The 16,633-nt window shown below is 41.4% G+C and overlaps 1 protein-coding gene across 4 annotated transcripts in view; it reads left to right on the plus strand.

Moving 5' to 3' along the window:
* Window positions 1-2,030: 2,030 nt before the first annotated feature.
* LOC311142732 (glucocorticoid receptor) overlaps window positions 2,031-16,633 on the plus strand; it is a 109,594-nt gene continuing 94,991 nt past the window's right edge. For 2 of the 4 annotated variants that reach the window (XM_084178390.1, XM_084178393.1), the window contains exons 1-2: window positions 2,059-3,496; window positions 7,750-8,861. In XM_084178390.1, the coding sequence (XP_084034516.1) occupies window positions 7,759-8,861 (1,103 nt within the window). In that variant the 5' untranslated portion in view covers window positions 2,059-3,496; window positions 7,750-7,758. Of the gene's footprint in view, window positions 3,497-4,057; window positions 4,171-7,746; window positions 8,862-16,633 lie in introns of all 4 variants that reach the window. The other 2 variants (XM_084178392.1, XM_084178391.1) reach the window with 2 other exon arrangements.

The raw sequence follows: 16,633 nt of genomic DNA on the forward strand, positions 1-16,633 counted from the left end.
TACAGAGCACCTGAATAACTTGAACAAACAGCTGCAAGGGCGCAACAAAGTTGTAACGCAGTATTATGACAGCATACGTTCTTTCAAGTTGAAGCTGTCATTGTGGGAGACGCAACTTGCCGGTGGTGATGCAGCTCACTTCCCCTGTCTGAAAAATGTGTGCACGACCCAACATGTGGCAGACATGAAGCGGTTCAAAGATAAAATAACTGGACTGTTACGGGAGTTTGAGCAACGCTTTCAGATGTATGTTATATGTTTTTATCTTGATGTGCTATTGTTTTTAATTGATTTGATTTGATTTGTATATTTAACCTATTCTTGACTCTGTGGTTCTTGCACTTGTTTGGGGAACAGGATTTCATTATTTTTATCTACATTTCTGCCTGAGAAATGACACCCTGATATAGTTCTGTGATCTGTGATATACTTCTGTGAATCACTGAGGCATTGTGTGTTTGTGTGTTCTTTGTCCTCAGAACTTTCAAATAACTTGAGGTGTTTTATGATTAATAGTGATGTTGTGCTTTTGGACACTGTCCTCAGGCTCCAGCTTTATGTTTATATGTTTTTATGTTGATGTGCTATTGTTTTTAATTGATTTTATTTTATTTGTATATTTAACCTATTCTTGACTCTGTGGTTCTTGCACTTGTTTGGGGAACAGGATTTCATTATTTTTATCTACATTTCTGCCTGAGAAATGACACCCTGATATAGTTCTGTGATCTGTGAAACAGTTCTGTTAATCACTGAGGCATTGTGTGTTTGTGTGTTCTTTTTCTTTAGAATTTTCAAATAAACTTGACGTGTTTTATGATTAATAGTGATGTTGTGCTTGTACTATTTTGGACACACTGTCCTCAGGCTCCAGCTTTATGTTGTATGTTGATCGTATTAAAACAAAGAAAACAATCTGAAGTTGTTGTTTTTAAGTTATATATACCATGATTTTTCCGGTCCGGCCCACTTGGGAATAGATTTTCCTCCATGTGGCCCCTGAGCTAAAATGAGTTTGACACCCCTGATCTACACTAATTGAAGTGGATATGATAAGTGACATCAATAAGGGATCATAGCTTTCACCTGATTAGTCTATTTGGGATCTCGTGCAGCCTTTTTAGTTTACTTGTTGTGGGAAATGATGAGTAGTTTATTTTGATAAACATATTTTAGTATGACTAATTTCAGTTGTTGAGAGGTCACAGCACAGCTACCAACATTTCCAATACTGATGATCACAGGTTTTTATGGCGATACAGTTCCACTACATTAGGCCTAAATGATTGTGGTGTGGCGATTACTAATTAATAATAATATGCCATTTAGCAGACGCTTTTATCCAAAGCGACTTACAGTCATGTGTGCATACATTTTTACGTATGGGTGGTCCCGAGGATCGAACCCACTACCCTGGCGTTACAAGCGCCATCCTCTACCAATTGAACTACAGAGGACGTCAAAACTTCCTCAGACTAGATCCAGATATTAGTCAATTCATTTCCAAGATGCATCATCCACAAGCTTTCAATATTACAAATGGTTAATGTGAGTTTTCATGCACTAACTGAGTAGCCTACCATGTAGAGACAAAAGATCAGAATGGGTTGTGACACGCTGATTACGTTTAGACAGGCATCCCAATTCTGATCTTTTTCCCAGTAATTGGTCTTTTGAACAATCACATCAGATATTTTTACATTAGATATTTTTCAGAGCTGATCTGATTGGTCAAAAGACAAATTAGTGAAAAAAATGTAATAATTGGGCTGCCTGTCTAAACTCATCCATACAAACCTGTACCTATCAAGCATGTTACTGTATATTTATAGTTAAATGTACTGTTCTGTTATATAACTAGGCTAATCTAGACAGGTTCTGCTAAAAAGTTGAAATATTAATGGAAGACAGTCATTGCATTCATCAACCTACATAATAATTAATAGGATTATTGTTACTTTATAGACGCGAAGATGCCTGCTTTTCACTTCAGCGTTACGAGTCATTGGCATACATGAAAGCCTCTCTCTGCGCATGTTTCTTCTTAGTAAATGAGTCCGTTTTTTTTTTACGGGCGGTTCGAAGTCTCGCAATTACATTATGTTTTAATGAAGACATCGCGTTTTTCGGAAATTCCATTTCACCGAATCGGATAATTATTTTTCCAGATATGTAGATACTTTTTCTGAGAGCAGAGAGAAGGGAAACGGCGTTCCAGATCCAGCTGTCATATGTGTTTATTTCCAGAGAGTCAACGTGCCCTTCTTCCCTCTTATCTACGGACTGTGCTGCGCCATTGAAATTCTGCACGCCAGGCACAATTTGCCGTGCTTTGGCTTGAAGTTCACAAAATTGTGACTAACTGAAATGTCTCTTGACAGCGTTCTTTTAGTTTAATTTAGATAGCTAGCTGTTAGCTACCTCCACATACTGCAGTGTCGCGTGGAGCGCGCGTCGTGGACGTCGTCTAGAAAGTTTCCTTGCATTTTAGTTGAGTGGCACGCTTGCAGTTTGGCTGTAGTTTCGACTTTCTTTTCGTACTTGTTGGTTAGGCACGGTCTTTGCAATGGGGTTGTCATTCGTAAATAACATTTTATACTTTGTTGTGGTCTCATGTTAATAGTTTTTTTACTCACTCAGTCGTGTGTTATAACTAGCAATTATTGACAAACGTTAGGAAAGTTAACGTTTTGAAAGGTAGTTACGTAACGTTAGCTAGCTGCCATCATTGTGTGGACGAGTTTGGCGAAAATTGCTAAAGCGAAGTAACGTTGCAAGTAATCGAACAAACTTTTAAAACTGTTTTTTATTTTTAAGTTCGCTTGTTTACTTGATAAGTTTGTTATCTCTAAATTGATTCGATAGGCAGGCCGACGTGCGCAGCCTTGTTTTTGACAGATTTTTAGAGTTCAGTCCTGTCTGTCTTTAGAGGGGCGTTTACCGTGGTGTCAAACTAGCTGCCCGGCCTCAGCTTGCTAATGTGCACAAGCTAATCTGTAACTACTGTAGCTAACGTTAGCTATGATATTATGTAACGGTCAATGATTCTTCTAACGTTATTGTACTGCATCATAGCAAGCTGCTGGTACTGTCAATGCTGATATCCTTTTTGAATTTATAGCGAATTAATGTTTTCTCTTGTTTACTGTCTGATTACATCTAGCTAGCAAGCTGAATTCGGTGCATTGCTAGCAAACATACAGTACATGGCTAACTTGACGGCAGCTAAATTTTTTACGTTTGGACACCCCCAGATATTTAGATTTACTAGATTGTTAAGTGATCAGGGGAATAACAGCGCACGAGATGGCTATGTAAAGGCGTTTTAACCAGCAAACGTTCGCTATATTTTCGTCTCGCGAGGAAAGTAGCAAGCCATTCAGCTAACGTTGCACGAGGAATATTGGCTGTGAAGACTGGAAACCAGAGATCTCAGAATTCCAGCAAACTCGAACTGGAGATGAACTAGCTTGGAAAACAACAATTTTTGATACAGGTAACATTAGCTAGTCATGTCCTCTAGTCATCGTATGTGTCATTTGCTTGCGTCTTATTTCTTGTATTTTGCAGCTATCTTGGATTATCAAACTAGTTACATCTGCTACAGCCATACATTCTGTATATAACGTTACATCATAACCTTAGCATATATTTTATTGTGCAATGGTTTAGTTGTAATATAGTGTGATCCCTGTGCTGAATCTTCTGTAGTTCGACGCCCACCATGTCAGTGTAAAATTAGGCGACTCATTACTGCAAGAGCATTATATCACCATGTCGACCCCTGAGCCCATTGATTTCATTAGCCATACTAGCAAAGCTTAATAGACATACTTTTGTTTTAAATTAAGTTCTGATAATCACTTTCTCCTGTTTGATGCAATTGCCGGTCGCAGCCAACAGGTTGCACCACTGTGGTGCTTTATATTTAGCTGGTAAAACTGGACGTTACTGTTATACCGTAGTTGCGCCCAATCACAGACGGCCAGATAACTGTTATATAGCTAGAGCGCTCCATTTTATTTGTAGCTAAATTACACATGTATTCTGTTTTTAGTTTTGATGTAGAATATGAGATTCTAAGATCAATCAAGAATAACGGCTATGGACATAGGATATGATGTGCCATTGGTAGAAAAATAATGAACTGAACGACGATGCATATTTAAGGTAACGTTTTCAGATTAAATATAAACATTAAAATGAGCGCACATCAAAACCAAAGAACAACAGACTTGCTGTTATGTATAGATAATGCCCTCCGTAATTATTGGGACAGTGAAGCATTTGTTCTTTATTTGGCTCTATACTCCAAAGGTTTTGAGTTGAAATCAAACAATGACTGCCAGGTTAAAGTGCAGACTGTCATCTTTAATTTGAGAGTATTTTCATCCATATCGGGTGAACCGTTTAGAAATTATATATCACTTTTTGGACATAGTCCTCACATTTTAGGGGACCAAAAGTATTGGGACAAATTCACTTAAATGTGTATTAAAGTATTAAAAAGTTTAATATTTGGTCTCATATTCATAGCTCGCAATGACAACATCAATCTTGTGACTACAACTTTGTTGGATGCATTTGCTGTTTGTTTTGGTTGTGTTTCAGATTATGTTATGCCCAATTAGAAATGAATGGTAAATGATGTATTGTCTTTTTGGAGTCACTTTTATTGTAAATAAGAATAAATACACTACCGGTTTTAGAACACCTACTCATTCAAGGGTCTTTCTTTATTTTTACTATTTTCTACATTGTAGAATAATAGTGAAGACATCAAAACTATGAAATAACACACATGGAACCAAAAAAGGCTAATGATGGACTGTCGTTTCTCTTTGCTTATTTGAGCGGTTCTTGCCATAATATGGACTTGGTATTTTACCAAATAGGGCTATCTTCTGAATACCTTGTCACATCACAACTGATTGTCTCAAACGCATTAAGAAGGAAAGAAATTAGACAAATTAACTTTTAAGAAGGCACACCTGTTAATTGAAATGCATTCCAGGTGACTACCTCATGAAGCTGGTTGAGAGAGTGCCAAGAGTGTGCAAAGCTGTTATCAAGGCAAAGGGTGGCTACTTTTGAAGAATCTAAAACCTAAAATATATTTTGATTGGTTTAACACTTTTTTTGGTTACAACATGATTCTATATGTATTATTTCATAGTTTTGATGTCTTCACTATTATTCTACAATGCAGAAAATAGTAAAAATAAAGGTAAAACCCTTGAATGAGTAGGTGTTCTAATACTTTTGACCGGCAGTGTAGGATTCTAAACACTTCTATGTTAATGTGGATGCTACCATGATTACGAATAATACTGAATGAATCGTGAATAATGATGAATGAGAAAGTTAGAAACACAAATATCATACCCCAGAGAAATGCTAACCTCCTGTTATTGTACTGGTGAGAGGTTAGCATGTCTTGGGGGTATGATATTTGTGCGTCTAACTTTCCCACTCATCATTATTCATGATTCATTCAGGATTATCCGTACTCATTGTAGCATCCTTCACTAATGTAGAAGTGTTTAGAAACATATTCTTATTTGCAATAAAAATGACACACTACATTATTTACAATACATTTTTATTGGGCACAAAATAATCTGAAACACAACCAAAATAAACAGCAAATGCGCCCAAAGAATTTGTGGCGTTACAAGCTTGGTGAAGTCATTGCGTGCTATGAATATGGGACCAAATACTTAACTTTTGACTACTTTAATACACATATAAGGGAATTTATCCCAATAATCTTGGTCACCTAAACTGGGGACACTATGTACAAAAAACAGTTAGCTGGATATGGATGAAATTTCCCTCAAATAATAGCTGACAGTGTGCACTTTAACCTCATAGTCATTGTTTGATTTCAAATCCAAACCTTTGGAGAATAGAGCCAAAAGAAAAGAAAATGCTTCACTGTCCCAATAATTACGGAGGGCACTGTATATGTAGAGCCTAACTGACACAAAGCAGCAACAACATTCTGAGTCAGCTATCCAACCAACAAGAAAGAGAAAGGGGATACCTAACTGAATACATTAATTCAACCGAAATGTCTTCCGCATTTAACCGAACCCCTCTGAATCAGAGAGGTGCGTGGGCTGCCTTAATCGACATCCATGTCATCGTCGCCCAGGGAGCAGTTGTTGTTGAGGGATAACTGCCTTGCTCAAGGGCAAAACGGCAGATATATATATTTTCTTATAATAATATAATAATATGCCATTTAGCAGACGCTTTTATCCAAAGCGACTTACAGTCATGCGTGCATACATTTTTGTGTATGGGTGGTCCCGGGGATCGAACCCACTACCTTGGCGTTACAAGCGCCGTGCTCTACCAGCTGAGCTACAGAGGACCACAACTTCTTCACCTTGCCGGCTCTGGGATTTGTACCAGCGACCTTTCGGTTACTGGCCCAACACTCTTAACCGCTAGGCTTCCTGCTTAAAGTAAGATTGAGTGTTCAGAGTGACCTGCCTAAGAAAAATAATAACCATTCTTTAATAAACATAGTGAATAGGCCTAATGTATCAGTTAGCTTGTTACAGTCACAGCAACGTTATGGAAGAAATAGCATTATGTCTGATATTTTCAATGGGTACAGAAAAAAGCATTTAGCAAATGCTGCAATGTTAGCATGACCTTCAACTAGCTTAAATGCAAAGTTATGCATTCTAGTAAAGGGTCCTTCCTTCTTAAAATACAAGCTAGGCCTGGGAATGCCTGTCTGAAGACTTGCACTTGGCATGCTTCCAATCTGCACAGTTGAGAATCCCTCAGGGTGACTTTCTGTTTATCACCATACCGTATTAAGGTTAACACTCAAAGGTCTACTTTATAGCCTACACCTCTGTTTTAAGGAGGTATTTTTTACTAGTTTATTGGTAGCCATCATGACAGTTAAACCAATGTAGCTACAACATTGCAGTATTGTCCCCCACTATTAAATCGAGGATGGGACTGTGGATCGGTCTCTGTCCGTCCTTTCATATGTTAGTCACGCGATATCTGATAGTGCTTGCCCGATTTTGAGGAAACTTGGGTGAACAATGCATCTTGCCATAGATCTGGCATTAACAAAATGACAGTGATTGGCCCAAGGTGGGAGCTATAGTAATTAACTGACATTTGTGATTCACGCCAGAAAGGAAGAGGCGAAGCGAGAGGGATAACTGGGCCCAAAATCTTTCTTCTCCAGCAGGAGGTGTTTATATCGCTTAAAATCGGAGTTGTGCACTTTATTTCCAGAGTTGTGCCTGTTGTTCACATGCGTATCTGCCCTCTCATTGGCTAGAATGGTCCCACCTGATCTTGCCTCCTGCCTTTCATTTTTGAAGACATTTATTTTAATTGTTAGTGGCCACTTGAGTATCTAGTCAAGATAATGGATAATCTTGGTCACACACATCAAATGAAATTTGTTAGTCACATGATATCTCAATTGGCCAAAGGGGGACGCTGCATCATTCGTGCGGGACGACATGTTTACAGTTGCTGTCATATTGTGTCAGTCACGTAGAAGCCAGGAGAGGTGTGATCATATTGTCGTTTAAAGATTGAAATTATTGCATTGTATAGGAACATTGTAAATAACACAGTACCCATTTCAATTCAGACATAACTCAAATGCACACCAAAGTTATGTGTTATCTTTCAATGTTGGTGTTTTGAATTGAATTACAAGCACTTTCTAAACCAGTGCTTGCATTCCTCTGTGTCAAGCAGGATCAAGAAATGGATCCAGGTGGACTGAAACACAGCAATAACCAGGACAAGGGCTTGGCTTTTGGTAAACTCTCTGAGAGCTGTGTAGAGGGAAGCTTCTCGGGTGAAGCAGGCGGTTCCAAGTCCACCACATCAACCTCCCTGATGCATCTGCCTGGCCCCAGAACCCAGCCTCCAGCCAGAGACTCCTCCAACGGACTGAATGTCACTAAGACTCAGGGGGAGCTCTCCGCACCAGGGACAGCCTCCATGGGACTCAATATAGAGGAGGCTGAAGTGAAGGTAATGGAGAAGGCCCTGAGAATGCAGCTGCCACAGAAACCGCAGCAGAACCAACAGCTGTTTGAAAACTTTGCTCTGTTGGAGGCGAGTATTGCAGATTTGAATCGATCCAACACCCCAGGAAGCTCTGTACTTGGACGCCCTCATGACCTTTTCTCTCTGAAAGCTGAGAACTTCTCACCCATGGATAAGGACAGGCTTGACATGGGGTCAGTCAGCTTTGGACAGTCACAGAAGGACTTGGATGTCAACGAGAGGCTCCTTGGCGACAATACGCTGGACATTCTGCGGGATTTGGACTTGCCTGGCTCTCTGTCTGATCTGAATGAGTTTTACGTGGCTGATGAGGCTGCTTTCCTTTCCTCCCTGTCAGTGGAGGATGCCCTGCTCGAGGACGGCAACATGGAAACCAAGCCCATAGACCGTAGCAATGGGGGAAACTGTACAAATGTGGACAGCGCGGACCAGCAACAGCAGCTTCTGGAGCCAGGCATCTCCATGCCTGTCATCAAGACGGAGGAGGACGCTGACACCTCCTTCATCCAGCTTTGCACCCCAGGGGTCATCAAGCAAGAGAATGATCGTCGGAGCTATTGTCAGCTATCCAGCCTGGACATGCCTGGTACCCACAACTCTGTTGGCTCCATGATCGGGCCGAATTACCACTACGGAGCAAACACCTCGGGAGCAGTGAGTCTACAGCAGGATCAGAAGCCTGTCTTTGGCCTGTATCCCCCACAGCCCTCGGTCAGTGACAGCTGGAACAGAGGCAACGGATACGGGGATGGATCAGGGATGTCGAGCTCATCTTTTCCTGTCAGCTTCAGCAGGTAGGTCACTCATGACCCATGGATTTAATTTAGGCTATTGTGCACTAATGAATGGTTAATGATTTATGAATGAGTATTGATTTTAGGAATATAGATAGATTTTCATTTGAACATCCGACGTCCCTGAATCTGAAATGTTCTTTTAGAGATGCCTTTGTAAGCCATGGAAATTGTCTTAACCAGTTTAGTGCACTGCATTTATCACGTGTCAGTTTCATACAGATTATTTAGTTTCAGTTCCACACAATTCCCAGCTTTGTTGCTTAGTGTATTATAAAAAGGAAAGCGTCTGACTCAAATCTGAATTGATCTGGCACACATCGAGCTCTGAACTTGTTGCCTGCCGTTGCTCTATTGCAAATGCACTCATTTGTTAATGAGTCGAGTAGGCAGGGTGTGTTGTCAGCTGGGAGGCCACATGTACAGATCTGCTTGGGTGTGTTGCCTTGATGCCTCAGACCTTTTTTCAGCACAAACACATCCGCCCCTCCGAGTCCTCCTTGCTCCACCCAGAATTTGAATCCTTGGCCTTTGGCTACTCTTAAAGGTCCTGCATGGTCAATCCGTCATCTGCAGTGGCCCTACAGCATTTACGGTGATACGGCCTCTGCGGAAGTCAGGGTATGAGCAGAGCTGTTGTCAAGGAATTGAGTTTGTGTTTATACAGGACCTCCCGCCCCCACCTACCGTCACCAATCATGTCAATGCGGAGCTATACGGAGCCCTCCACATTGTTACAAAATTTGAGAGGCACACGACGAAGCGGTACGGAGCTTGATTTGACTTCTGCATGCCTCCGGAGGCTCCACAATTGCGTCACACCCTCAGGGGTTTAACATTTAAGCATGTTAACCCCCGTAAGGCTGCCATTCCCAGACGGCATCCCTAGCCGCTTCCTCGGAGCATGCGCAGACCAGCTGGCTGGTGTGTTTACGGATATATTCAATCTCTCCCTATCCCAGTCTGCTGTCCGCAAATGCTTCAAGATGGCCTCCATTGTTCCTGTACCCAAGAAAGCAAAGGTAACTGAACTAAATGACTATCGCCCCGTAGCACTCATCTCTGTCATCATGAAGTGCTTTGAGAGACTAGTCAAGGATCATATCACCTCTACCTTACCTGCCACCCTAGACCCACTTCAATTTGCTGACCTCCCCAGTAGATCCACAGACGACGCAATCGCCATCACACTGCACACTGCCCTATCCCATCTGGACAAGAGGAATACCTATGTAAGAATGCTGTTTATTGACTATAGCTCAGCATTCAACACCATAGTATCCTCGAGGCCCTGGGTCTGAACCCCGCCCTGTGCAACTAGGTCCTGGACTTCCTGGCGGGCCCACCCAGTTGGTGAATGTAGGAAACAACACCTCCACTCCGATCCTCAACACTGGGGCCCCACAAGGGTGCGTGCTCAGCCCACTACTGTACTCCCTGTTCACCCATGACTGTGTGGCCAAGCACGCCTCCAACTCAATCATCAAGTTTGCAGATGACACAACAGTAGTAGGCTTGATTACCAACAATGACGAGACAGCCTGGGAGTGTGGTGCCAGGAAAATAACCTCTCACTCAACGTTAACAAAACAAAGGAGATGATTGTGGACTTCAGGAAAAAGCAGAGGGTGCACCCCCCTATCCACATCGACAGGACCACAGTGGAGAAGGTGAAACGCTTCAAGTTCCTTGGCGTACACATCACTGACAAACTGAAATGGTCCACCCACGTAGACCGTGTGGTGAAGAAGGCGCAACAGAGCCTCTTGAACCTCAGGAGGCTGAATAAATTTGGCTTGGCACCTAAAACCCTCACAAACTTTTACAGATGCACAATTGAGAGCATCCTGTCAGGCTGTATCACCACCTGGTACGGCAACTGCACCGCCCGCTACCGCAGGTCTCTCCAGAGGGTGGTGCGGTCTGCCGAACACATTACCGGACGCAAACTACCCGCCCTCCAGGAAACCTACAGCACCCGATGTCGCAGGAAAGCCAAAAAGATCAACCACCCGAGCCACTGCCTGTTCACCCCGCTATCATCCAGAAGGCGAGGTCAGTACAGGTGCATCAAAGCTGGGACAAAGAGATTGAAAAACAGCTTCTATCTCAAGGCCATCAGACTGTTAAATAGCCATCACTAGTACATTAGAGGCTGCTGCTGCCTATTGAATCACTGGCCACTTTATTAAAGTGACTATTGTTCCATTTCTTAATGTTTACATATCTTGCATTGCTCATCTCATATGTATATACATTTACATTTTAGTCATTTAGCAGACGCTCTTATCCAGAGCGACCTACAGTTAGTGAATACATTTATTTTATTTTTTTAATACTGGCCCCCGTGGGAATCAAACCCACAACCCTGGCGTTGCAAACGCCATGCTCTATCAACTGAGCTACATCCCTGCCGGCCATTCCCTCCCCTACCCTGGACGACGCTGGGCCAATTGTGCGCCGCCCATGAGTCTCCCGGTCACGGCCGGCTGCGACAGAGCCTGGATTCGAACCAGGATCTCTAGAGGCACAGTTAGCACTGCGATGCAGTGCCTTAGACCACTGCGCCACTCAGGAATATACTGTATTCTATAATATTATACTGTATCTTAGTCCGTGCCGCTCAGTCATTGCTTGTCCATATATGTATATATTCTTAAATTCCATTCCTTACTTAGATTTGTGTGTATTGGGTATATGTTGTGAAATTGTTAGATAGTGCAGTAATATCTAACAAGTAATGTCGGAGCTAGAAACACAAGCATTTCGCTACACCCGCAATAACATCTGCTAAATACGTGTACGTGACAAATAAAATTAGATTTTGATTTTGATTTGATACGAGGCCTCCGACCACATTTTCGGATCAAGCATAAATTGGCTTTCACTGTGCATCACGAGCATTGATACTGGTGGGAGGAAGGATGCGACAGTACATAACTGCAAATGTGCGGGTTCATGAAATGTATTGACTATATACAACAGCAGAGGCTAGAATTAAAAGGGTAATATGTCATTGGTCAGTAAGCACTTGAGCAAACAAGTATGTATTTAGCCCGGCCCCCCTGCTGTGTTTGCTCAAGCTGCTGCTCTTTCAGAGATTAAAATGGACACAATTGGAGTTTTGACTTGCTGTCCCCCCCCCCCCATGCATAACGCGCTCATCCAAGGTCACAATGTGAGGGCTCATGGTACGTTTCTCAGAATATCTCTTAAGACAGCTTTTCTTAAAGTATGGGTCGCAGACCTGTTAATGGGTGGGTCGCAACCGGTCAGCGTAAATGTATAATTATTTCATTAATAACTGGAATTGATTTGGCCAAGTGCAACTGCGCTCTCTGTTCAGTGCGCTCTCTGCATAGCAGCGATGTCTCTGCTCAGTTTGGCAGCTGCGCGAGTGGGAGGGAGATGCCTGTGTGCTTCTCGGTTTACCAGATATTTTTCTCTGCAGTTTTCTTGAAGATCAGTCTGCGACCCACAATGCTGCAGCGCTGTTGTTCAGCAGCAGATGATGCTCTGTCAGCAACTAACTTGTCATTCCCACTCGCCATCACTCACTGCTGTCATTAAATGTACTCAAGCTAGCCACAAGTTCTGACTGCGCTCAATCGTCATGAAACGCGATGAGTTTCTCTCTCTCTTGGTTTCATACAGACTTTGAGAAATAATGAGGAGCGCCCACAATGTGTTTTGTGCGGTTAAGTGTTTAGTAATGAGTCTCTCAAAACGAACAAATTAAAATGACACGTCCTGACCAAATATACACAGCATGACGGTAAACCCAGGGAGTTCTTTCAGAATAGGGCAGAATGCTTCAGGAAACAGTGCTTCAGCAGTGGAAAGGTCAGCTAGCAAGGCATTGTTGTCATTTTATAACAGGTGATGATAAGCAGTAATAAGGGAGTACTATCTCATAGTAGTGGATCTGAGTTTCTCTTTCAAACAATCCCCTTGTACACAGCTAATAGCTAGCTAGCTAACGTTAGCCAAAGCAAGCTAGCTACTGATAGTGCAACCCTAACAGTACATATGAAGATGAAAAATTATCAGGCCTCTTGTACGTCTTACTGTAGAAATTATTGTTGAAAACAAGTATAGCTTAGAACTGTTGCTGTTTAAAATACAAATCATACTTTTTATTCTGAACTGGAATAAACTGATTGAAGCCAGATGCTTTTTGAGGCAAACGCACTCACACAGTTCTGGGTTGCTTATCTACAGCAGGAAGCGGTCTCCTGCCTGACTGTGAAAGCAGTAGACTTTCTAATCCAGTTTGGCACCACATACCTATGCGAGTCAGTGTTCTCAACTCTGGCATACTTAAAAAAACAAGTACAGAAACCGACTCAATGCTGAGCATGATCTCAGGGTTGCACTGTCACACTGAGCCCAGAATAGACATGCTTGTTAAACTTCAACCAGCCACACACACCTCGCATTAGGACTGTTTGTGTTTTCTGGTCTACATCTGTGTGATTTGGTCAAACAGTTCATTTTAGTTCAGAGTAAAAATTATTTGGATTGTATTTTAACAGTAACAGTTACAACCTGTGTTTTTAATGGGGAAAATAACATTTTATATTTGTATGGATATTTCATTATTAGTTTTTGTCTATATTGCATTTGTTTTAGGCATACGGGCAATGAAATGTACTGATATTTACGTATGGTTGCATGTTTTAATAAGCATGGATCCCAGGAACAAACATAATTTCTAATTTGGGTCCCAGGCTGAACAAGTTTAAGAACCCCTGCTCTAAGATATAAACCTCTCGTTATATCTACTTAAATATTGGGTTTTGTCCTAAGCTAACATACAGTATTTGATTCTCAGTGAAATGTTTGGAGATGGGCATATTCTCTTGAGTTCATAGGGAGTACAGTGCTGCAACAGGCTTTACTATCGAAAGGAATTTCTACATAAACTGTTGATAATTTCGCAATATGTTAAGCAAGACACAGTTGGGGTCAATACATTTTTCTTAATGACTTCTCAGACATTTGACCTATCTCCAATGTGATTTTCGAATAGCCTACAATTGTTTTTTTTAAAGGGGCAACTTGGGGATTAGTACATCCTTTTTTGGACTGAAATGAATGATTAGGCATAATATTGCATTCTTCTAGATGAAAAGCTTCTGAGTGGGTGTGTTTTAATAAAAACATTTATTTAAAAAGTCTGAGTTTGAGAAAGTATGAAAGATGGATTGACAATATTGTGTCAGCTTTCCTTTCTTCATTAACTTTCCATGACATTTCAATACCATCTATTCACAGTGGCATTATCAAAAGAACATAGGCCTATAGACCAAGTCATAAAATATAGATTCTTGTAATTTCTGTAATGTAGTAAACAGGGTTTCTTTCCGTGGTGCTGGACAACGTGACCAGGAAGATTTTAAATTTACCGTCCATTTGAGAAATCTACCTGACCCATATGCATAGCCCATTAGGGCGTCCACCCACTGTGCTCAGAATGACAGAAATCACATTTAGATTATGGTAATTCATTTTAACAAACCATGCAACTCCTGTAATGAAGCAGCCAATAAAAAGTAATTTTCTAACGTTTTCCAAAATTCTATTAGAGGAAAACACCATTCTAAACAGTGCACCTGATGCGAGCGGTTCCATATGTGACAGAGATTAACTTTTCAGTTAGAAAGAGGGGGAATCTGAAGATGCAACTATTGGGCCTTTTGGCATCTGGACATCAAAAGAAAGTTGGTATGAAAACCAATGGAACAGGAGAGAAATGGCATATGAGGAAGTATTTTTATAAAATAATTGCCTCCACGTTTCTATGGTTGGATTTTGCCTAGGCTACTTTGAAGCAAGGTAAGACATGTCTCATCATATGAAGTAAAAGATTAAGGTTTCAAAGATTTTTTGTTTAAAAAATGAATACTGCCTCCAGCTCACATTGTAAAGTGGTGGGTGACGTGCTGAATGCCTGCCTGCACTTGAATGGCAACTGGGAGGCGTGCTTCAATTACCAGTTGAGAAATAAAAATATTAGCTCTTTTTTTAATTGTGGCCATCAACTGTTTTTAACGCGATTTGCATTTACAATTGTTACAAGTGTGATAGTTGTGTTGGATAAATAAGATGCATGATGACTAACAAAAATACGCATGGCAATTATGGTTGGGCGGTATCTAGATTTCCATATCCTCATACTGCCCAATCCCTGGATTTACGGTCTTAGTAAATAACGGGCGCTAAAAATGCAAAAAATGCCCAATGGGCGTCTATTACCAGAATGCTAACTAAATTAGCACAGGTACTGGCGAATTTCCATAGAGGCTGCTAGCTAAATATGCTAACAAGCGCACACCAAAATAAACTAATTGCAAAGACTGCAATCCGGCTCATGAAGTTATACAAATTATAGGTAGTAGCTACCGAATGTAATTTTTGTTGAGGTTGGACATTTTACAAGCGAATGTGAACGAGAGACATTGTGCAATTGAACAAAGTTTTGACACATGCTTGTCTGAAGGAAGAACATTACTGGCTCTGGAGCAGCATATGTACACCCTGTGTCTTTGTGGAGTCGCTAGGGCAACGGGCCTGCCTGCTCTTCTCGGAGAACGGGGGGAGGAGCAGACTTGAGGGACCGAGAACAGAGAGGAGAAAAAATGCAAGGAAATCAAGATAGCAGTGGCAGCTGGACAGAACTCATCCAACGGGCTTTGACTAACACTATATGATGCCATGTCTCCTTATTAATTCAGCCACTTACTTAGATAACTAAGAAGTTAAACCAAATACACAGCTGGACTGTGCTATTTACAGACCAACACGACTGGCTTAGGGCTGTCCCCGACTTTAAATAAAATCTTGGTCAACCCAGAGTCGTCCTGTTCTTTCTACCAATCAATTGGTCAATGTTTAAACATTTTTCCATATATAGACAGACACCCTATGTGTTTTGACTTTATTCTAAAATGGATTAAATTATTTTTTTCCCTCATCAATCTACACACAATACCCCATAATAACAAAGCGAAAACAGGTTTTTAGACATTTTTGAAAATGTATTACAAATAAAAAAACATACCTTATTTACATAAGTATAAAAACCCTTTGCTATGAGACTCGAAATTGAGCTCCGGTGCATCCTGTTTCCATTGATCATCCTTGATGTTTCTACAACTTGATTGGAGTCCACCTGTGGTAAATTCATTGGTTGGACATGATTTGGAAAGGCACACACCTGTCTATATAAGGTCCCACAGTTCACAGTACATGTGATAGCAAAAACCTACCCATGAGGTCGAAGGAATTGTGCGTAGAGCTCTGAGACCAGAATTGTGACGAGGCACAGATCTGGGGAAGGGTGCCAAAAAAATTCTGCAGCATTGATGTCTCCAAGAAGAGAGTGGCCTCTATCATTCTTAAATGGAAGAAGTTTGGAACCACCAATACGCTTCCTAGAGCTGGCTGCCCGGCCAAACTGCGCAATCGGGGGAGAAGGGCCTTGGTCTTAACCTAATTGTCACTGACAGAGCTCCAGAGTTCCTCTGTGGAGGTGGGAGAACCTTCCAGAAGGACAACCATCTCTGCAGCACTCCGCCAATCAGGCCTTTATGGTAGTGGCCAGACGGAAGCCACTCCTCAGTAAAAGGCACATGACAGCCCGCTTGGATTTTGCTAAAAGTCACCTAAAGGACTCTGACCATGAGAAACAAGATTCTCTGGTCTAATGAAACCAAAATTGAACTATTTGGCCTGAATGCCAAGCATCACGTCTGGAGGAAACATAGCAC

This window comes from Coregonus lavaretus, assembly GCF_964263955.1.
Source record: "Coregonus lavaretus genome assembly, chromosome: 15".
In the NCBI taxonomy this organism is placed as follows: domain Eukaryota; kingdom Metazoa; phylum Chordata; class Actinopteri; order Salmoniformes; family Salmonidae; genus Coregonus; species Coregonus lavaretus.